The sequence below is a fragment of the Rhinoderma darwinii genome, chromosome 3 (genome assembly GCF_050947455.1).
Source record: "Rhinoderma darwinii isolate aRhiDar2 chromosome 3, aRhiDar2.hap1, whole genome shotgun sequence".
Classification (NCBI taxonomy): domain Eukaryota; kingdom Metazoa; phylum Chordata; class Amphibia; order Anura; family Rhinodermatidae; genus Rhinoderma; species Rhinoderma darwinii.
In genome coordinates this window covers 129,165,086-129,189,206 of record NC_134689.1, presented here as the reverse complement: position 1 = coordinate 129,189,206, position 24,121 = coordinate 129,165,086, and the positions used below count along the sequence as shown (strand labels likewise).

Here is a 24,121-nt window from a genome sequence, read left to right as displayed (position 1 = left end):
GAGCCCCAAAATCCACTAGGTGCTCCTTTTGCTTCGGAGGCCGGTGCTTCAGTCCTGTAGCACGCTAGGGCCACATGTGGGATATTTCCTAAAACGGCAGAACCTGGGCAATAAATATTGGGTTGCCTTTCTCTGGTAAAACCTTCTGTGGTACAAAAAAAATGGATTCAAAATGAACTTCTGGAAAAAAGTAATGAGCTTTGTAAATTTCACCTCTACTTTGCCTTAATTCCTGCGCAAGGTCTAAAGGGTTAATAAACTTTCTAAATGCTGTTTTGAATACTTTGAGGGGTGCAGTTTTTCAAATGGGGTGACTTATTGGGGGTTTCTAAAATATAAGGACCTCAAAGCCACTTCACAACTGAACTGGTCCCTGTAAAAATAGCATTTTGAAATTTTCTTGAAAATGTGAGAAATTGCTGCTAAAGTTCTAAGCCTTGTAACGTCCTAGAAAAATAAAATGATGTTCAAAAAACGATGCTTAACTAAAGTAGACATATGGGTGATGTTAATTAGCAACATTTTTGTGTGGTATAACTGCCTGTCTTACAAGCAGATACATTTAAATTGAGAAAAATGCTAATTTTTGCAATTTTTCGCTAAATTTTGGTGTTTTTCACAATTAAACACTGAATGTATCGGGCAAATTTTGCCAGTAACATAAAGTCCAATGTGTCACGAGAAAACAGTCTCAGAATCGCTTGGATAGGTAAAAGCATTCCGGAGTTATTACCACATAAAGTGAAACATGTCAGATTTGAAAAATGAGGCTCTGTCGGGAAGGTCAAAAGTGGCCAAAGAGGGAAGGGGGTTAAGGCAGTGTATAAACAAATGTCCACAAACCTCAATGTACTGAAGCAATGTTGTAAAGCAGAGTGGGCCAAAACTATGTAACAAACTGATAAAGCCATACAGAAAACCATCACTTGAAGTTATTGAGAGGATTCTACAAGCTATTGATTCATGGGGTGTACTTAGGTTTTTTTTTTACACATGGCGTTTCAAATTTGGCCTAGTCTTTGTTAAATAAATAAATAATGACACTGTGTAATTTGTCATGACCTTCTAATGACCAGATTTTTTTTTATTATGTCCTGATATGTAAAACCATAGAATTCAAAGAGGGTGTAAACACACTAACACAAATAGGCATATCCAATAAATAAAAGTATAATTAGCTACTGATAAGATTTTGCTTAATGCTATTTATTAAAGTAAAGCAGGCATCTTATATGTTGTTATGGTCAGCACCAGTTGTTGTTTTTAGAAATATCTCCCATTTTAAGATCAGCAGTTATTTCACTCTAAATATTTAGTGCCTTACTACTGCCACCTACAGATACATGTAAGAATTACGGATATGAACCTGCTAGTGCAAAACTACTGTATTGAGAAAATAGAATACATATCAAATAAATATACAGTGAAGGAAATAAGTATTTGATCCCTTGCTGATTTTGTAAGTTTGCCCACTGTCAAAGACATGAACAGTCTAGAATTTTTAGGCTAGGTTAATTTTACCAGTGAGAGATAGATTATATATATTAAAAAAAACAAAACTGAAAATCACAGTCAAAATTATATACATTTATTTGCATTGTGCACAGAGAAATAAGCATTTGATCCCCTACCAACCATTAAGAGTTCAGCCTCCTCCAGACCAGTTACACGCTCCAAATCAACTTGGTGCCTGCATTAAAGACAGCTGTCTTACATGGTCACCTGTATAAAAGACTCCTGTCCACAGACTCAATTAATCAGTCTGACTCTAACCTCTACAACATGGGCAAGACCAAAGAGCTTTCTAAGGATGTCAGGGACAAGATCATAGACCTGCACAAGGCTGGAATGGGCTACAAAACCATAAGTAAGACGCTGGGTGAGAAGGAGACAACTGTTGGTGCAATAGTAAGAAAATGGAAGACATACAAAATGACTGTCAATCGACATCGATCTGGGGCTCCATGCAAAATCTCACCTCGTGGGGTATCCTTGATCCTGAGGAAGGTGAGAGCTCAGCCGAAAACTACACGGGGGGAACTTGTTAATGATCTCAAGGCAGCTGGGACCACAGTCACCAAGAAAACCATTGGTAACACATTACGCCGTAATGGATTAAAATCCTGCAGTGCCCGCAAGGTCCCCCTGCTCAAGAAGGCACATGTACAAGCCCGTCTGAAGTTTGCAAATGAACATCTGGATGATTCTGAGAGTGATTGGGAGAAGGTGCTGTGGTCAGATGAGACTAAAATTGAGCTCTTTGGCATTAACTCAACTCGCCGTATTTGGAGGAAGAGAAATGCTGCCTATGACCCAAAGAACACCGTCCCCACTGTCAAGCATGGAGGTGGAAACATTATGTTTTGGGGGTGTTTCTCTGCTAAGGGCACAGGACTACTTCACCGCATCAATGGGAGAATGGATGGAGCCATGTACAGTCAAATCCTGAGTGACAACCTCCTTCCCTCCACCAGGACATTAAAAATGGCTCGTGGCTGGGTCTTCCAGCACGACAATGACCCGAAACATACAGCCAAGGCAACAAAGGAGTGGCTCAAAAAGAAGCACATTAAGGTCATGGAGTGGCCTAGCCAGTCTCCAGACCTTAATCCCATCGAAAACTTATGGAGGGAGCTGAAGATCCGAGTTGCCAAGCGACAGCCTCGAAATCTTAATGATTTACAGATGATCTGCAAAGAGGAGTGGGCCAAAATTCCATCTAACATGTGTGCAAACCTCATCATCAACTACAAAAAACATCTGACTGCTGTGCTTGCCAACAAGGGTTTTGCCACCAAGTATTAAGTCTTGTTTGCCAAAGGGATCAAATACTTATTTCTCTGTGCACAATGCAAATATATATATATAATTTTGACAATGTGATTTTCTTTTTTTTTTTTTATATAATCTATCTCTCACTGGTAAAATTAACCTAGCCTAAAAATTCTAGACTGTTCATGTCTTTGATAGTGGGCAAACTTACAAAATCAGCAAGGGATCAAATACTTATTTCCTTCACTGTATATAATAGATAAATTAAATGAAAAAAATTCTACAAAAGATGAATTAGAATTAAATGGCTGTCTATAATAGGGCAATTGGGGGTACCTTATTCCTTCAATCAGACAGAGTGCAGCAATCTAGACTTAGCACTATAGCATAGATGCAATAGACAGAGTGCATACTCTGACGGCATCTATTAGGCTTAATTATCACACGAACGGGGAGATACCACTGGGGGTATTTGAACTCAAACTCGGACTAATCTTAGGCCTCATGCACACGACCGTGGTGTTTTTCTGGTCCGCAAATTCCAGGACCGTGTTCCGTGGAATGTCATCCGCAGTTCATCCGTATGTAATCCGCAGTTCATCCGTATGTAATCCGCAAAAATGCGGATGAAAAAAAAAAGGACTTTTAAACAGGATGCCAAAAGCTTGGTCAAACCCCCTTTAGAAGGTCACATGATCCGCAAATCCGCAAACTGCGGATGACACACAGCGGTGTATCCGCAATTTCCACGGGCCCATTGACTTCTATTGGCATGTCCGCACCGCATTTGCGGCCCATAATAAGACATGTCCGGAGTTTCTGCGGCACGGATGTGCGGACATGCGGAGAGCCGTGAAAACACGGATAGTGGGTATGGCCACATAGAAATGAATGGGTCCGCAATTAACCCGTGGATTTGCGGTTGAATTGCGGACGCAAAAACACGGTCGTGTGCATGAGGCCTTAGGTGTTTTCACGGCTCTCCGCATGTCCGCACATCCGTGCCGCAGAAACTACGGACATGTCCTATTATGGGCCGCAAATGCGGTGCGGACATGCCAATAGAAGTCAATGGGCCCGTGGAAATTGCGGATACACCGCCGTGTGTCATCCGCAGTTTTGCGGATTTGCGGAAGTGTTGCTAGGCGACGACCGGGAATGAGTTCTGTCGTCATCATGTTTTACCTAGGCTTTTTATTTTTCATCCGCATTTTGCGGATTACATACGGATGAACTGCGGAGGACATACGGATGAACTGCGGATGACATTTCACGGAACACGGTCCTGGAATTTGCGGACCAGAAAAACACTACGGTCGTGTGCATGAGGCCTTACTCTATTTGAAATATTAAATATCAACAAAAAATAAAAAAATAAAAAATGAATAATAAATAACAAAAATAGGAAAATCAAAACCAAGTATAAATAATCAACACCTAGTCCGGCCGATACAATTTTTGAGCTCACTGGCACGCATACCCAAGAAAGTTTTCCAGCAAGTCACTGAGACCAAAGTGGCAAAGAAAGCGTATTAACACTTGAACATAAGTGAAGACATTTTTTACAATCTGCGTGGTGCATTCGACACAGGCAGGTTGTAGCTTGTAAACAATATAACTATATTGCTACTATTAAACAAACAACATATACCCCTAAAGATACTAATCAGTGATATCTAGATTTTTACTAGGGAAAACAAACTTGACAATTTACTCGGTGAACTACCACTATGGATGCCCTATAACATCTCCATACAAAATGGAGCTGTAATACAGCGGTGTGCATGAGGACTTAGGCCCCATGCACACGAACGTAAAACGGCCGTAATTACGGCACTTTTTTACGGGCCCATGGACTTCTATTGGCCACGAGTACCTCCCCGTATGCTTATGGGAAGGTGCCCGTGCCGTTGAAAAATATAGAACATGTCCTATTTCAGGCCGTAATTACGGCACGGACAGGCCCATAGAAGTCTATGGGGCTCCCGTAATTACGGGTGACTACGTGTGTGCACCCGTAATTACGGGAGCGTTGCTAGGCGACGTCAGTAAATAGTCACTGTCCAGGGTGCTGAAAGAGTTAAACGATCGGCAGTAACTGTTTCAGCCCCCTGGACAGTGACTACCGATCACAATATAGATCAACCTGTAAAAAAAAAAAGACGTTCATACTTACCCAGAACTTCCTGCTTCTTCCTACAGTCCGGCCTCCTGGGATGACGTTTCAGCCCATGTGACTGCTGCAGCCAATCACAGGCTGCAGCGGTCACATGGACTGCCGCATCGTCCAGGGAGGTCGGGCTGGATGTCAAGAGAGAGACGCGTCACCAAGGCAACGGCCAGGTAAGTATGAATTTCTTTTACTTCGGAAAGGGCTGCCCCTTCTCTCTATCCTGCACTGCTAGAGAGAAGGGGCTGCCGATTAGTGCAGTGCAATTTTGCAGCGAAAACGTGCCCGTAAATACGGGTGGAATACTGGTAACACTGGACCCGTATTTACGGGCACGGGTCCGTAAATACTGGTGCAATACGGGTCGAATACGTGTCACCAAGGACCCGTATTTATGCCAGTATTTACAGAAGGACAAAAATACGTTCGTGTGCATGAGGCCTAAGGCTGGGGCTACATGGAAACTTTTTGTAGTACAAGTTTTCAAATAACAGCTGCAGCCAAACAGAGCTCCAGTCATATGAATAATATATGGTAAATAAAAAAACAATTAGATATAGAATTTCTGGATCCATTTGAGCTGAAGAAAATTAAAATGATCGGTTCCCTTTCAATGGCAGCTGTCCGAGATTTAAAATAAATAAATAATATATTATCTACTACAGATATAGAGTACCTCTGATGCAAAATCATTGTACAATGGCGGATATTTTGGAATTTCAGTTAAATCTGTAAATATCCTGTCAGAGGCCTGAACATCTGCTTTTCTCACTAGTGGCCTGTTAGGAATCTGCACATCAATTGTACAAGGTTGAGGATGGACACAATTTTCAGTTTTTCTCTCTTCTTGGTTTTCTGGGCCCTTGTTTAAATCCTAGTGTGAAGACAAAGACTTAGATTTTAGATAGTTGCATAGTAAGTAAGGTTGAAAAAAGACATTTGTACATCAAGTTCAACAAATGGATAAGAGAAAGGGACATTCAAACAAGAATTCTACACATTGACTTAGGAGCTGATACTTTTTTGTTCTAGGAAATTATCTAACCCTTTTTTAAAGCCATCTACTGTCCCTGCTGTGACCAGCTCCTGCGGTAGGCTATTCCACAGATTCACCGTTCTCACAGTAAAGAAGGCTTGTCGCCTCTGCAGGTTGAACCTTTTTTCCTCCAGATGGAGGGAGTGCACCCTTGTCTTTTGAGGGGATTTTACATGGAAGTGGTGTTCACCATATTTTTTATATGGGCGATTCATAGATTTATACAACTTATGGCATTACTTTTCAAGGCTAAATAGGTTTAAAGGCTATGTACACCTTTGAAATCTTTCTTTTTGCTTTTGTTTAATAAAAATGTCTATCAGTGTGATTGGTGCAACTTTCTAAATACTTTTTATTAAAACTGATTTTTACTTTTTGAGTTACAGCTGCTTTGTATTCTGTATACAGAGAAGCTGTATCTAGCACTGAAACCAGTATCCATCAGGTCAGCGGCACTGACGGCTTCTCTGATACGCAGGATCGAGTGGTTATTGATCACATCTGTCATCGATAACAGGTGGATCCTGTCTGTCTCTCTCTCTCTATATCTCTATCTCTATCTCATAATCCTGACATCCTGACCCACACATTAGTCCTGACTTGTGTCTGTATTCTTACTCCACTTTTACACAACCTATGTTAATGGTTGTTTATGACCTAAACCTCCTAGCAGGGGTTCCTAGTGATAAGTATAATTTTTTTTTTTAAACTGCGTCCATCATTGTCATTGACACTATTAACGTTACACACTTCATGTATTGCCCAAAAACAGAAGTACATCATTTATAGTCTGGCAGGGACAATTGTCAATTGTAAGGACAAGTTTATACTTTGCATTTGACCCATTTTACTAGGAATGGATCCATAAAAACAAGTATAAAGCTCTTAATTATATTATATTTCTCCCTTTAGACTCCACTCTTAGGCCGGATTCACACGAGCGTGTTCCGTCTGTGATATACGGTCCGTATGTCGGACGCATTTCCCGGACCGAACACACCGATAAATGTATCGGTGTACGGACTCAATAGAAAGTCTATGAGCCCGTAATCCGATACATCGGCTTTCCAGAAAAAGCCGAGCAGACACGCAGTGGCTGAGAGCTCACACGAGCGCTTCAGCTGCTTTGTTCTAGCGATTGGTTGGGGTCTCCGTGCTCGGACTCCCACCAATACAAACTTCTAACATGCGCGTGCAAAAAACGCGGCGTTTTGCGCACGCAAAAGGTACTTAACATCTCCGTGTGTCAGCCACGTATTATGCGTGGCTGCGTGAGTTTCGCGCAGCCGCCATCATTATGACACTCTGTATGTTTGTAAACAGAAAAGCACGTGGTGCTTTTCTGTTTTCATTCATACTTTTTACTGCTCTTGCGCGAATCACGCGTGTCACCCGGAAGTGCTTCCATATGCTGCGCGTGATTTTCACGCACCCATTGACTTCAATGGGTGCGTGATGCGCGAACAACGCACAAATATAGGACATGTCGTGATGTTTTACGCAGCGGACACACGCTGCGTGAAACTCACAGACAGTCTGCACGGCCCCATAGACTAACATAGGTCCGTGCGAGGCGCGTGAAAATCACGCGCATTGCACGGACGTATTATACGTTCGTCTAAATAAGCCCTCAAACTAAAATACAGGGTGGCCCATTTATATGGATACACCTAAATAAAATGGGAATGGTTGGTGATATTAACTTCCTGTTTGTGGCACATTAGTATATGGGAGGGGGGAAACTTTTCAAGCTGGGTGATGACCATGGCGGCCATTTTGAAGTCGGCCATTTTGGATCCAACTTTAGTTTTTTCAATGGGAAGAGGGTCATGTGACATATCAAACTTATCGAGCTATGCTGTCTATGCTGTGAAGATACGAGATGTGCAGCAACTGAAACTACGGATACTGGAAGCCTGTGCTAGCATTTCTTCTGTGGTGTTGCTATCAGTGTGTGAAGAGTGGGAGAAGAGGGTTGCATTGACAATCCAACACAATGGGCAGCACTTTGAACACATTTTATAAGTGGTCAGAAACTTGTAAATAACTCATGAAAGAATAAAGTAACGTTAAAACCAAGCACACCATTGTTTTTCTTGTGAAATTCTCGATAAGTTTGATGTGTCACATGACCCTCTTCCCATTGAAAAAACTAAAGTTGGATACAAAATGGCCGACTTCAAAATGGCCGCCATGGTCAACACCCAGCTTGAAAAGTTTCCCCCCTCCCATATACTAATGTGCCACAAACAGGAAGTTAATATCACCAACCATTCCCATTTTATTTAGGTGTATCCATATAAATGGCCCACCCTATACATGCTGTTACCTATCAATGTATCAATATTTGAGCTTCTCTAAGCAAAAGGTGAGTGAAAAAGTGTGAATCCACCTGTAATAAAGCTTCCATTTTCTTGCGTTTAGCTGCATTTGTATTTCCAGGAGCTATAGCTCTTATTAAGGGAGGAATTTCCTCTTCAGTTACTGAGCTTTCTCCCCGGTAAGTCGTCTGCAATATAGAGTCTTCTATTAACCTTAAAGACATGAAGATTAGCAACATTACTAGAACGCTTCACCATTAAAGCCAGACATAAAACTTCATTGTAAAATAATTTTTAAGTAAAAAGGTAAATGCTAGTATAACTTATGTTGCTGGAAACAAATTTTGTTCTATCACTGCGCTGTTTTTTCTCGATCAGTTCAGTAAAACCGCAGGGTGTCCGAGTACTGCAGCTGTAATATGGATGCTAAAATGTGACCGTATTGCGGCCTAATGAAACTGACCTTACTCTCAGTCTTTCTTGATTTTAAATCCGCAGCATGTCAGTTTATGTTGCAGATTTCTTACCGATTTTCCCTGATTTAAATCAATCCGGCCAAATATCCGCACACCATTTGGTACGAATATTTGATTTCCCTCAGGCATAAACTGAATTAAAAATGTGGGTCACTGTCTGTGTGATCATCATTAACGCAAAAATGTAAGTACCTTCTGAGATCAGCTGCTATGGGATCGCCATTGACTTCCACTGTGTCTGCTGCACCAATAATCTCTGGACATTCAGCTGCACATTGTTTAAATGTTATCCTCAATTCATCAGCAAGGAGGTCACCAGTCCTCAGATTAGGGCAGGATACAGACTTCTATATTAATACAAAGTTTTACAATGTAACATTTGCTATTTAGCTGTAAAAGTTAGGACTCATGCACACAGTCATGCTCTGTACAACCACAAAGGATGGAGCCATAATATGGCACACACTATGGGGCCTACTGTATCTTCGTATGCCCCCGATTCCATACAGAGGCATGCTCCATCGAATGCCATAATGCCCCCTGAAGCAATGCTTATAGAGAATTATAGCTCTGCCTAAATGCCACCCAATCTGTAAAGCTTCCATAAAAGCGCCATGGCTCAAAAGCCTCTTATACATGTGTAGGGTCTGGATCGCACACACAGTTTTGATGCAGTTTTTTTGTGTCAAAGCCAGTAGATCTAAAAGGAAGGAAATATAAAAAGAAAAGACTGACTTATCTCCATTCGTTTGTGTACAATTCTGGGTTTGACTAAAAAAACCTGAACCAAAAACGGTGTGTGTGAACCTGGCCTATTGTGCAACACAGGGGAACAAACCAGAGAAAAGAGTAGAACAACCTTCAGACTTGTGTGACTTGTGTGACTGCTGCTGTGTTTTGTTTCATGGTCTTCTTCATGTGGAAATGGACAAGGGGTGGTTACTGCTTCACCTGGGTGGAAACAAGCAGACATTGTTACCACTGGCCATTATGCACATTTATCTCCCATTACAATGAAGTTTCACAAATTTACACAGCACCAGTGTGGTCGTAGAACACTCCATGCACCCCTATGTTCTAGGCATTTACAATGTATAAAAAAATAGAGCAACCAGCAATGATCGCTCTCTCTTTGGCTGGCATAGGAAGGGACTGTACTTGGGTGAATGCATAGTCCAACACTATGGACATAGAACCAGTTTATGATTTTATAAACATTGAATATTTGTGTTACTCACATTGGATATTTTTAATAAATCTATAGTCTTCTTGTCGGGGAATCAGCATATGCACCTTTTCTAGGTCTAGTCGCTTTATGTTTCCAAGCTGTGAAGATTCAAACATAACTTTGCACTTTTCTATGTAACTGAAATGTTAGAAGATTTCCAATCAAAACATAAAATTGGCCATATATTAACAAATCAGACGTTAAACCAGCAGCCAACATTTGGGAATTACGTTTGTTTTACTTACAGACATATAGGCATTTTTATTTTGTTGCAGTGGCCATTTTTGGAAAAGCAACAACACGAAGTGCAACACATCTTAAACTATTGGTTATTGCTTTTGAACTAGTTTTCTCAGAAACGGATGATAAAATTGTGACTTTATTATTGAATGAACATGCTGAAAAAATGACAGTGTACCATCAGTTTCTGAAAAGCCAAATCAAAGTTGACAATCAATATGGCCGCACTTCCTGTTGTTACTTTTACAAAAATGTTCGCTGCAACAAAACAAAAAATGACAGTATATTTGTATGAGTCATATTCATTCTTCTGAGGATCACTTTGATGCTGTTGAGTACTTAAAATCAGTTAAAGATCGCATTATCATCAGTTAAATAACTCATTATCGCCCACATCGAACAATATTGATCATGGAAATCATCTTTTGGGTTCACGTGGAATATAACATAATATAAAAAATAAAAAAACACTGGGGCAGATTTAGTATTCAAAATGTGCCAGAATTCTGCAGTACATGTTGTGCGCCACATTTATCAACTGCTTTAGAGAAAAGTGTCTAGCATGTCTATCTAGATGCGCCAAATGTATCATACAGCTTGCAACACTTTGATAAATTTGGCGCATCTTCTGACTGCCTTGTCTAAGTTTACGCTGTTGAAAACTTAGATAGTATCAATAAATCTGCCCCATTGCTTCTATGAAGGTTTTCAAAATTATGGTTATTAAAAAACAGAGTGTATACGTGTTTTGTATATGTGTATATTATAAATCAGCATCCCCATAAAGCTTCTCAGCAGAGGGAAGCATGAAGTGCTCTAAAATTTCATGGTAGACGGCTGCGTTGACTCTAGACTGGATAGAACACAGTGCACCAACACCAGCAGATGACACGGCTCCCCAAACCATCACTGACTGTGGAAACTTCACACTGGACCACCAGCAACTTGGATTGATGCCTCTCCTCTCTTCCTCCAGACTCTGGGACCGAGATTTCCAAATGAAATGCAAAATCTACTTTCATCTGAAAACAGGACTTTGGACACTGAGCAACAGTGTTGGTCCACTATGTTATATCAAATCCAGAATCAACACAGCCGTCTAAAATTTTCGAGCACTTCATGTTTCCCTTTATGGAGATGCTGATTTCATTTTCCAGCAGGACTTGGCACCTGCCCACACTGCCAAAAGTACCAATACCTGGTTTAATAACCACAGAATCACTGCGCTTGATTGGCCAGCAAACTCACCTGACCTAAACCCCATATAGAATCTATGGGGTATTGTCAAGAGGTAGATGAGACACCAGACCCAACAATGCAGACGAGCTGAAGGCCGCTATCAAAGCAACCTGGGCTTCCATAACACCTCAGCAGTGCCACAGGCTGATCGCCTCCATGCCACGCCATATTGATAACCTCAGCAGTGCCACAGGCTGATCGCCTCCATGCCACACCGCATTGATGCAGTAATTTATGCAAAAGGAGCCCCGACCAAGTATTGAGGGCATATACTGGACAGACTTTTCAGTAGGCCTACATTTCAGTATTAAAAATCATTTTTGAAATTAGGCTTATATAATATTCAAATTTTCTGATACACTGAATTTTGGGTTTTCATTAACGGTTAGCCATAATCTTCAACATTAAAAGAAAAAAATGCTGGAAATAGATCACTCTGTGTGTAATGAACCTATATAATATATGAGTTTCACTTTTTGAATTGAATTACTGAAATAAATTAACTGTTTGATGATATTCTAATTCATTGAGAAGGACTAGTATGTATAATATATATATATATATATATATATATATATACATACACACCTACCTTTGAATAGATATGTTACCTGCATCAGGTCTGTTTCTCTTGTCTCTTTATCCACTGTAATCTCTGGTCTGCTCAGTCTTATGAAATATTCCATAGTCAAATTTGGTCTGCACTTTTTATATTGAACTTTCTTTTTATTTCCATACTCATGGATGTAGATAGCCTCATTGGTGTCCATCTGTAATTGTGGTTTGTCCTCTAGTTCCTTTATCTCAGTAATCAGGTGATGTTTGACCGAAAACACATTCATACTAAAAGAAAACAAAATCTGTGTAAGGATTTTAGTGATCACATTAAGTTATAGGTCCAAAGATGGCCCTGCACTATGAGTGCGTCCGATGACAACATGTCCTCTTCTGAATTCGGTCAGGTACAGTGTCTATATCAATAGATGTGCATACAAGCATCAATATTTGTGTCCATACAAGAACTTCTTGACAATACTAAACCTGATGGAAATCAGGACAGAAATGTTGTCGTCAGGACCTGGCAGAAGTGCAGCCTCGGACTTTGAGCCTTTCACTTCATAAACTATTAAACGTACACTGAAGACCATTTCCTATTAAGTTTAATATAAAGTTATATATAGAGATTGCTATGCAAAGCTGCCCAGCGTAGACTGTGCCACTAAACAGATGTTCTAAATATAACATATACATATAAACATCAATTCTTAGAAATTAATTTACGAATCATTATGCAATATGACTTTTCTTTTCCCTTGAGAAAGGTTCACATGAAGAGCTGAAATGTTGCACTTCACAGAGTTGGGTACATAAATTCCACATTTTTGAGGTGAACAATTAATAGCAAAATCTTAACAAAAGGCGTTTATTAAATATGGTATTCTGTAACCTCACCCATACAGCACATCATAGTCATCATATCTGTGTTATTCTCTCTAGGGCAAGATAATCCATACACATTCAATGAGATTCTGATTAGTGGCCAATACTAGGACTGATAACTTTATCAGAGGTGACAACCAGCAGAAGACTGAAAAATGGATTAGCAATGTTGGATATTTTGGGGAATTACATGGAGGTTATCATTCGTTTACAGTTTTGCTGAGAGGGCAGTGAACATTTGTTATCCAAAGTAAGAAGAAACAAACATACCTATGTGGAGAACATCAGATCTCTAGATGGTAATGTACATGGTTATCTGTCGAACAGTCGATGTAAATGTTCGGCAGGTGCTGACTAAACCATTTTGATAAATAGGATTACCAGCTGAACTCTTAACCCCTTGACGCATTATCACGTACATGTACGTGATAAGCGTCATAGGGATGTATGGAGGACGCTCACGAGTTGGGTGCGCTCCACACGCTGCGGGTGTCAGCTGTGTTTTACAGCTGACACCCGGGACTAACCGGCGGGAACAGTGATCGCGCTGTTCCTGGCCGTTTAACCCCTCAAATGCTGTGGTCAATCGTGACCGCAGCATCTTAAGCATTGAAAAGAGGGGGACGCCCCGTTCCGATAGCTCATCGGCGCCCCCACACCGCGATCAGGGGGTGACGGTGGTTGTCATGGCAGCACAGGGGCCTAATGAAGGCCCCCAGGTCTGTCTTTTGTCTGCCTCTGTTAAAGAGGCTCTGTCACCAGATTATCAAATCCCTATCTCCTATTGAATGTGATCGGCGCTGCAATGTAGATAACAGCAAAGTTTTGTTTTTTTGAAAAACGATCATTTTTGCCCAAGTTATGAGCAATTTTATATTTATGCAAATGAGCTTTTCAATGGACAACTGGTCGTGTTTTCTCGTTTTACCAACTATGTCTTTAAGCTATGTCTCTGGCACGGCTTAACAGAAGCCTATGAAAATGACGATATACTGCAATACATTAATATTGCATCCATTAGTCCATTAGTATTACATCCAATACATTACTATTGCAGTATATTGTACCAGCAATATATAACGATCACTGGTTCAAGTCCCCTAGAGGGACTAATAAAATGTGTAAAAAAAAAAGTTAAATAAAGTTATTAGTAGTGAAAAAAAAACACCTTTTCCCATTTTTCCTCTAAAGTAATGTAAAAAATAAAAAAAGAAACAAAATTGGTATCGCTGCGTCCGTAAAAGTCTGAACTATTACAATATACCAGTATTTAACTCGCACGGTGAACGCAGTAAAAAACTCCAAATTTTAAACACCAAAATTGCTGTTTTTTGGTCACCTCAGCTTGCAAATTTTTTTTAATAAAAAGTGATAAAAAAGTTCTATGTACTAAAAAATTGTACCAATAAAAACAACAGATCGTCCTGCAAAAACAAAACGCCCTCACACCGCTCAATGCACAGAAAAAGAAAAAAGTTAAGGCTCCCGGAATCTGATCAAACCCCAAAAAAAATTGTAAACAAAAAAGTAATTTTTTTAAAGTAATAAAATATTAAAAAAACCTAGATAAATTTGGTATCACCGTAATCGTATTGAGCCGCAGAATAAGTTAAGTTGTCGTTTTTACCGCCTGGTGAAAGACGTAAAAATAAAAAACAATGTAGTAATCACAGGTTTTTTTCAGTTTCCCAGTACATTATATGGTACTTTAAATGGTACCATTATAAACTGCAACTTGTCCCACAAAACATAAGCCCTCACAGCACTCGATTGATGGAAAAATAAAAAAGTTATGAAAGTTGAAAACCAAAACCTAAAAAATGGTTCGGTCCTTAAGAGGTTAAATACGGGATTCAATAAAATATCTGATCATTTTACAATAGGATATTGTTGAATGGTGGGACGTACAATTTGGAGCAGTCGAGTAAGAGTTGTGCTTTGAACCGTGTAAGATTGGCTTCTTCAGAAAACACAGAGTGGGATTTGTTCTGCTCCATTTTGTGAAAGTAATACAAGAACAGCTCCTCAGAGACAGTCATAATATGGGCAATAAGACGCTGGTGAAGTCTTCGCTTCTCATTTTGCGTTAATAATACAATGCACAGAACATCCGGAATGTTAGCACGGGCAATCTTTACCTCGCCGAGAATGACATCTTCCTATAAGTGAGCAAGAAAGTGCCGTTAGTTAAAACTGGCCACAGAAATACACAAAGAAAATATCGTTTTTTTCTATCAGTATGTTAATAAGGTTATAATTACTGGATCGGTACTATAGCAATCTCAAGATTAAATCCATCTATAAAGGAGCACTGAACCAAAAAGTCTGCATCCCATAAAATAAGATGTTAATATCACTCCCACACATATCTGAAAGTTTTACATAAAGGTATGTAAGATAAAGAAGTCATCATGGGAACAGGCATTATTCTAGTCTCCTTATCAGTAATCCGATGGAAGGAAACTAGTCAGCCACTGCACAGCCCGAAGGCTTGATAACGGGGAATAGTAGTTTGTGGTCAAATATACAGCAAATGGAGAACTTGAGGTTTAAACTATGCTGGTTGTGGATTTTCAATGTAGATTCCACAGCAAAATTACAGTCAATGCAAATGAAAAGAGTTTTTCTAAGTCGAGGTTCACACTAAATTTGGGACCTATGAAACATTAAGATTCCGAACTGGAGACACCAGACTTATCAGACGTATACTGTAAAAAAAAATGGATGTAACTGTATACCAACTATACCCTTTTTTTTATTGGAACAGTCCAAAAAAAGTTATGCAGTTGCTTATAGTAGGCATCTGTTTGACAGATCCAGTTTTATCTTTTCCAAAGGACGAGTAAATTTTTTTCACATTGGATGGATCCAAACGTATACTATTGAAATATATGCAAACATATACCCATACATCTGATCCACCTGTGGCTGACTTACCTTATAAAAAAGAAACACTAAAAAATATAATTGTGGTTTCCTGTTGTTTTGAAAGACGTAGCGTCACTTTTTAGTAGTATAAAAAAAAAACAGTTATCCAGACGTCCAAGAATACGTCTGTATAAAGTTATTGAAAATGTAACAATTGTAAGGAGTTTGACAGGAGAGGACATCGCATATATTTACTGATGATTTCACCCCTTTTTTTAGGTTGTGGGGGCTCAATGATTTGTCCACAAATGTTTTGCTATTTGCTAAACTTTTGCAGAATGCAATACACAACTCATAAAATAATTTGTAATCCTTTTTTGTAAACAGAGTACAGTACCGTACATACAAAAATCTGTTGCACTTCTGTGGAGACACCATTCGCTGTTGAGATTTGATGTAGCCTCCTTCTAATAATTTCGCATAGAACGTCTGCAGAAACGGTACATACATGCTTCATGAATGGAGCCACTGAAGATCCGTATATCTCATCTGTAGAAATATACATGGCATGAAAGAATGACATATGAGAATATTTATATATTTATAGTCCAATACAGTTCAAGAAACTAGTTAATTTGCTAAAATGTTAATCTGGTACTAATACTACTAAACTACACATTGAGTGGATATAAAAAGTCTACACACCCCTGTTAAAATGCCAGGTCATGTCAAAAAATCAGTACAAGATGAATCATTTCAGAACTTTTTCCACCTTTAATGTGACCCATAATCTGTACAATTCCATTGAAAAACAAACTGAAATAATTTAGGCCCCATGCAAAAGGCCGTGCCCGTAATCACGGCCCGCGATTGCGGGCACGAATGGCCAACGACTGCCACCTGCATTTTCGGGCAGTGCTCCCATACAAAGTATGGGAGCATGGCCCGCAAAATGCAAAAGAACGGACATGTTCCATAATTTTCGGAACTTTTCTACAGCACGGACACTTCATCCGTAGCAATATGGAAAGGTTTCCGCGTTCAATGGAAGTGAATGGGTCCACTTTTGCGGTTCCGCAAAAACTGAGGTTTACTACGGTCGTGTGCATGGGACCTTAGAGGGGAAAAATAAAAATTGCAAAACTACAATAATGTGGTTGCATAAGTGTGAACAACCCTTATAATTGGGGATGTGGTTGTGTTCAGAATTAGCCAATCACATTTAAAGAGGCTCTGTCACCAGATTCTCAAATCCCTATCTCCTATTGCATGGGATCGGCGCTGCAATGTAGATAACAGTAACGTTTTTTGTTTTTTTTTAAAACGTTCATTTTTGGCCAAGTTATGAGCTATTTTATATATATGCAAATGAGCTTTGAAATGGACAACTGGGCGTTTTTTTTTCGTTATATCCAACTGGGCGTGTATTGTTTTTAACTGGGTGTGTTTACGTGTATGACGCTGACCAATCAGTGACCAGTCAGCGTCATACACTCCTCTCCATTCATTTACACAGCAGCGATGTGCAGCCACATACACAGAGATTAAAGTTAATCAAGTGTCCTGATAATGAATACACATGAAATCCAGCCTGGACCTCATGTGTATTCAGAATTCTGACACTTCTGAATCTTTTCTGTGAGATTCCAGCAAGCCACGCGTAATCTCGCGAGATTACGGAGGTAAACGAGATTTCGTTTCCCTTGCTGGAAATCTCAAAGAAAAGAGTCAGAAGTGTCAGGATTTTGAATACACATGACGTCCAGGCTGGAGGTCATGTGTATTCATTATCAGGACACTTGATTAACGTTAATCTCTGTGTATGTGGCTGCACATCGCTGCTGTGTAAATGAATGGAGAGGAGTGTATGACGCTGACTGGTCACTGATTGATCAGTGTCATACACGTAAACACGCCCAGTTAAAAACACAATGAACGTTTTTAAAAAAACAAAACGTTACGGTTATCTACATTGCAGCGCCGATCACATGCAATAGGAGATAGGGATTTGAGAATCTGGTGACAGAGCCTCTTTAAACTCATGTTATATAGTAGTCAGTACACAGCTGCCATTATTTAAAGTGATTCTGAGTAATCCCGTATAAAGTTCAGCTGATCCATTAGGATTTTCCTAACATTTTCTTTGTTGCATGTGACAGCAAAAGCCATGGTCTGTAAAGAGCTTACAACACATCAAAGGGATCTGATTGTTGAAAGGCATCAGTCAGGAGAAGGGTACCAAAGAATTTCCAAGGCATTAGATATACCATGGAACACAGTGAATACGGTCATCAAGAAGTGGATTACATTTGGCACAACAGTGACATTACCAAGAACTAGACGTCCCTCAAAACTTGATGAAAAGAAAAGAAGAAAATTGGTCCGGGAGGCTACCTAGAGGCCTACAGCAACATTAAAGGAGCTGCAGGACTTTCTGGCAGGTACTGGTTGTGTAGTGCATGTGACAACAATCTCCCGTATTCTTTATATGTCTGGGCTGTGGGGTAGGGTGGCAAGATGGTGTCTAACAAAGAAAAACATCCAAGCCCGGCTATGTTTTGCAAAGACCTACATCAAATCTGCCAAAAGCATGTGGGAAAACGTGTTATGGTCTGATGAGACCAAGGTTGAACTTTTTGGCCATAATTCCAAAAGTTATGTTTGTTGCAAAGCCAAAGCTGCACATCACCAAAAGAACACAATACCCACAGTCAGGGCCGGACTGGGACATAAAATCAACCCTGGCATTTTAAAGCAAACAGGCCAACCGCAGCAGCCAGTGTTGGGCTGGAGTACATGGGACCACCATTCAGCTATACAAGACTTGGGGAGATTTATTAAAACAGGTGTAAATTAAAGAGGAATAGTTCCTGATAGCTTCAACTCCAACGAATCCACTGCTTTTCTACGAGTATAATGAACATGCTCATTGTTCTAGAGGATTTTTTTTGCGGAGCAGAAAAAAATTCAAACACACTTATTTTCGATGCATGTGAGTGGGTTTTAAAATAGTCCATTCACTTGTGATGGATGCAGAATGTGAGTGGATTTGAAAGTGATTTAGGTGTGGAATCAGGGACTTAGTCCTAATCAAATCCTGATTGCATGATCATGGCCTAATACTGACGTATAAAGATTGCAAATTGTACCATTATACAATGCTAAAATATCACCATACTGTAACTAAATAGTATGATTTCAATTTTATATTTAGCTATATACACACACACTCACATGCTGGACACATGATGCACAGATACAACCCACAAGCTGAACACATATGAATTCGTGCCACTCACACCTAGGACACATGCGCACGCACACCACTCACACCTAAGACGCATGCGCACGCACACCTAAGGACACATGTGCACGCACACCACCTACACCTAGAACACATGCCCCACTCACAGCAGGGACATATGCCGCACATGCTGCACTCACACCTAGGACACATGTGCACGCACACCATTCACACCTAGGATATATCCTCCACTTTCCCCACTGACACCTAAGACATATGCTGCACGTTGTCTACTCACACCAAGGATACATGTTGAACACGCACTACTCACACCTGGCACAGATGCTGCACACACCACTCACATACTAGACACGTACCACACACTAGACACATACCGCATGCACTGCTTACACTAGACACATACCACACACACACACACCACACAAATGCTAAATACATACCTCACATAACACTTACACACTAGACCTATACCACACATACCACTCACACTGAAAACAACACGCACACAAATGCCACTAATACATTAGATGAAGACACAAAACTCACACAAATGCATATTTGTGCTCAGGGGGCAGTAGAAAGAGCAAGCTCTCCCTACAGGTCCAAGCCCTGGCTCAGAGGGGCAACCAGCATGATGCTACCCTCGTAGTGCCCCCCACCTCACCTCTTGAACCCCACCTCATGTTGCCTGACCGGTTCTCAGAGGACCGGAAGACTTTTTTCTCCTTTCGGGAGAGTTGTAGGCTCTATTTAAGCTTAAAGCCCCACTCCGCAGGTTCTGAGAGCCAGCGAGTGGGTATAATTATGTCCCGGCTATAGGACGGGCCCCAAGAATGGGCCTTCTCCTTGGCTCCTGACGCCCCTTAACTTTCCTCAGTTGATCTTTTCTTTTCTGCTCTCGGGCTCATATATGACGAGACTGATAAGACTGCCTTTGCCGAGAGTCAGCTGGTGACCTTACGTCAGGGTAAGAGACCTGTTGAGGAGTACTGTTCTGACTTTAGGAAGTGGTGTGTAGCTTCTCGGTGGAATGACCCTGCCTTAAGGTGCCAGTTTAGATTGGGTCTGTCGAACGCCCTGAAAGACCTGCTAGTTAGCTATCCCTCTTCTGACTCCCTAGATCAGGTTATGGCTTTAGCGGTACGTCTTGACCGACGTCTCAGGGAACGACGACTTGAACGTTTTTGTGCCTTCTCCTCGGACTCCCCCATAATGGCTCCCGAGGTTCCGTTGCTTCGTTCGTCCACTGAAGACTCGGATGAACCAATGCAACTCGGAGCCTCCGTGTCTCCCCAACAACGTAGAGAGTTCCGCAGGAAGAATGGTCTCTGCTTCTACTGTGGGGATGACAAGCATCAAGTGAACAACTGTCCTAGGCGTAAGAATAAGCAGCCGGAAAACTTCCGCGCCTAAGTGACCATCGGGGAGGTCACTTGGGCGCACAGGTATTTCCCGTATATATGAAACGTAATAAAATCTTGCTTCCCGTAGGTCTGCTGCCGGCAGTGCCTTCGTGGATTCAGGGTCTTCTGCTAATATCATGTCTGTGGAATTTGCTATGTCTCTAGCTATGCCATTGATTAATTTGCCTAAACCTGTCCCGGTAGTGGGTATCGACTCCACTCCTCTTGCTAATGGTTATTTTACACAGCATACCCCTGTTTTTGAACTCCTTGTTGGCTCCATGCATTTGGAGCAGTGCTCTGTACTGGTGATGCAGGGATTATCGTCCGATTTGGTTTTAGGCCTTCCCTGGTTGCAGATGCATAATCCCACATTTAACTGGAATACTGGGGATCTTACCAATTGGGGTAATGAATGCATGACGTCATGTTTTTCTGTTAATGTTATTTCTCTCTGTGAGGAGGTGAACACTCTACCTGAGTTTGTTCAGGACTTCGCTGATGTTTTTTCTAAAAAGGCCTCCGAAGTGTTACCTCCTCATAGAGAATACGATTGCGCAATCGATTTGGTACCAGGAGCTAAGCTCCCTAAAGGTAGGATATTTAATCTCTCTTGTGCCGAACGTGAAGCCATGAGAGAGTATATCCAGGAATGCCTGGCCAAGGGTTACATTCGCCCCTCTACTTCTCCGGTAGGTGCTGGCTTCTTCTTAGTAGGGAAGAAGGATGGTGGTCTTAGGCCGTGCATTGACTACCGGAACTTGAATAAGGTCACTGTAAGGAACCAGTATCCCCTGCCTTTGATTCCTGATCTCTTCAATCAGGTTCAGGGGGCCCAATGGTTCTCTAAGTTTGATCCACAGGGGGCTTATAACCTTATCCGCATCAAAGAGGGGGATGAGTGGAAGACTGCGTTTAACACGGCCGAAGGTCATTTCGAATACCTCGTCATGCCCTTTGGGTTGTGTAATGCTCCCGCGGTCTTCCAGAATTTCATAAATGAAATTTTAAGAGACTACCTAGGGGTATTTCTTGTAGTGTACCTTGATGACATACTTGTGTTTTCCAAGGACTGGTCCTCCCACATTGAGCATGTCAGGAAGGTGCTCCAGGCCTTTCGGATGAAAACAAACTGTTTGCTAAAACCGAAAAATGTGTGTTTGGGATGCAGGAAATACAATTTTTGGGTCAAATCCTCACTCCTCATGAATTCCGCATGGACCCCGCCAAGGTTCAGGCTGTGGCTGAATGGGTCCAACCTGCCTCCCTGAAGGCGTTACAGTGCTTCCTGGGGTTCGCTAATTATTACAGGAGATTTATTGCTAACTTCTCGGTCATCGCTAAGCCTCTTACGGACCTTACTCGCAAAGGTGCTGATCTCCTCCAGAGGCGGTCCAGGCTTTTGAGGTCCTTAAGAATTTCTTTATCTCGGCCCCAGTGCTGATTCAGCCTAACCAAATGGAGCCATTCATCGTGGAGGTTGACGCCTCCGAGGTGGGAGTGGGTGCTGTCTTGTCCCAGGGTACCAGGTCCCTCACCCATCTCCGCCCCTGTGCCTACTTCTCCAGGAAGTTCTCACCCACTGAGAGTAACTATGATATTGGCAACCGCGAACTCTTAGCCATTAAATGGGCATTTGAAGAGTGGCGCCACTTCCTGGAGGGGGCTAGGCACCAGGTAACGGTCCTTACCGACCACAAGAATCTGGTTTTTCTAGAATCTGCCCGGAGGCTAAACCCGAGACAAGCTCGATGGGCGTTATTTTTTACTAGATTCAACTTTTTGGTCACCTATAGGGCTGGGTCTAAAAATATTAAGGCTGATGCACTGTCGCGTAGCTTCATGGCCAGCCCTCCTTCGGAGGAAGATCCTGCTTGTGTTTTGCCTCCAGGTATAATAGTTTCCTCGGTTGATTCTGACTTAGTCTCCGAAATTGCGGCTGATCAAGGTTCAGCTCCCGGGAACCTTCCTGAGAACAAGCTGTTTGTTCCCCTGCAATTCTGGCTAAGGGTACTCAGGGAAAATCATGACTCTGCACTATCTGGCCATCCAGGCATCCTGGGTACCAAGTATCTCATTGCCAGAAACTATTGGTGGCCTGGGTTGCTTAAAGACGTTAAGGCCTACGTCGCCGCTTGTGAAATTTGTGCTAGGTCCAAGACTCCCAGGTCCCGACCAGCGGGCTTACTATGTTCTTTGCCCATTCCCCAAAGACCTTGGACCCATATCTCCATGGATTTTATCACCGATTTGCCTCCATCCCAAGGCAAGTCGGTGGTGTGGCTTGTAGTAGACCGTTTCAGTAAGATGTGCCACTTTGTGCCCCTCAAGAAACTACCCAATGCTAAGACGTTAGCTACCTTGTTTGTCAAACACATCCTGCGTCTCCATGGGGTCCCTGTCAATATTGTTTCTGACAGAGGGGTACAATTTGTTTCATTGTTTTGGAGAGCCTTCTGTAAAAAGTTGGAGATTGATCTGTCCTTCTCCTCTGCCTTCCATCCTGAAACTAATGGCAAAAACGGAGAGGACTAATCAGTCTCTAGAATAATATTTAAGGTGTTTTATCTCTGACTGTCAATATGATTGGGTCTCCTTCATTCCCCTCGCCGAATTTTCCCTTAATAACCGGGTCAGTAACTCGTCAGGGGTCTCCCCCTTTTTCTATAATTTTGGGTTTAATCCACGGTTCTCCTCCGTTTCACCTGGTAGTTCCAACAATCTCGAGGTAGATGTCGTTCATCAGGAACTGTGCACAGTCTGGGCCCAGGTTCAGAAGAACCTAGAGGCGTCCCAGAGCATACAAAAGACTCAGGCAGATAGAAGACGTTCTGCTAACCCCTTGTTTGTGGTCGGGGATCTGGTGTGGCTATCTTCTAAAAATTTGCGCCTTAATGTCCCGTCCAAAAAATTTGCTCCCCGATATATAGGGCCGTACAAGGTCATTGAAGTCCTTAACCCTGTCTCCTTCCGACTGGAGTTACCCCCGTCTTTTCGAGTACACGACGTGTTTCATGCCTCCCTCCTTAAAAGCTGCTCCCCGTCCTTGGCTCCCTCGAGGAAACCTCTGGTCCCTGTTCTCACCCCTGAAGGGGTAGAATTCGAGGTGGCCAAGATTGTGGACAGCAGGATGGTCCAAGGCTCCCTCCAGTATCTGGTCCATTGGAGAGGATACGGGCCTGAGGAGAGGACTTGGGTACCCGCCCGGGATGTTCACGCTGGGGTATTGCTCAGGAGGTTCCATCTTCGCTTCCCCAATAAGCCAGGTCCACCTAGAAAGGGTCCAGTGGCCCCTCTTAAAAGGGGGGTACTGTAAAGGATCTGCCAGACACAGCTTCTGGGTAATCAGTCTCCACCTGCTCCTAAGTCTGAGAGAGTGACACGATCTTCTACCAGTCATTACAGCTCCTTCCCAAGATTGCAGAGTACACAGCAATAAATCTCGGAAAGATGTGGTTTTAAACACCAGGAGGCAGTAGTTATTATAATGTTGGTGCTTGTGTTCAGGGCCGATTCTAGCTTTTCTGCTGCCTGAGGTGAAAATTTAAATGGCACCCCCCAGATTTTGATTGACATCTCCCTGGCTGTTCTACATCAATAGCAGCCTCCTCCAACCCTTGCGGATGCGCCGTTACCTTGTACTGGCATGCATGGTGCAGCCGG

General features: G+C 41.8%; 1 protein-coding gene across 5 annotated transcripts in view; it reads right to left on the bottom strand.

Moving 5' to 3' along the window:
* The window catches only part of CCDC87 (coiled-coil domain containing 87), a 78,931-nt gene that overhangs the window by 42,875 nt on the left and 11,935 nt on the right, over positions 1–24,121 (bottom strand). For 4 of the 5 annotated variants that reach the window (XR_012882372.1, XM_075856710.1, XM_075856711.1 and 1 more), the window contains 8 exons: positions 16,197–16,339; positions 14,831–15,081; positions 12,094–12,325; positions 10,014–10,101; positions 9,635–9,726; positions 8,968–9,122; positions 8,371–8,512; positions 5,619–5,816 (listed from right to left, as the gene is read on the bottom strand). Coding sequence is in view for 4 of the 5 variants with exons in the window: in XM_075856710.1 (XP_075712825.1) it covers positions 5,619–5,816; positions 8,371–8,512; positions 8,968–9,122; positions 9,635–9,726; positions 10,014–10,101; positions 12,094–12,325; positions 14,831–15,081; positions 16,197–16,339 (1,301 nt within the window). In the remaining variant the exon portion in view is untranslated. Of the gene's footprint in view, positions 1–5,618; positions 5,817–8,370; positions 8,513–8,967; positions 9,123–9,634; positions 9,727–10,013; positions 10,102–12,093; positions 12,326–14,830; positions 15,082–15,859; positions 15,996–16,196; positions 16,340–24,121 lie in introns of those variants that run through there. The other variant, XM_075856713.1, reaches the window with a different exon arrangement.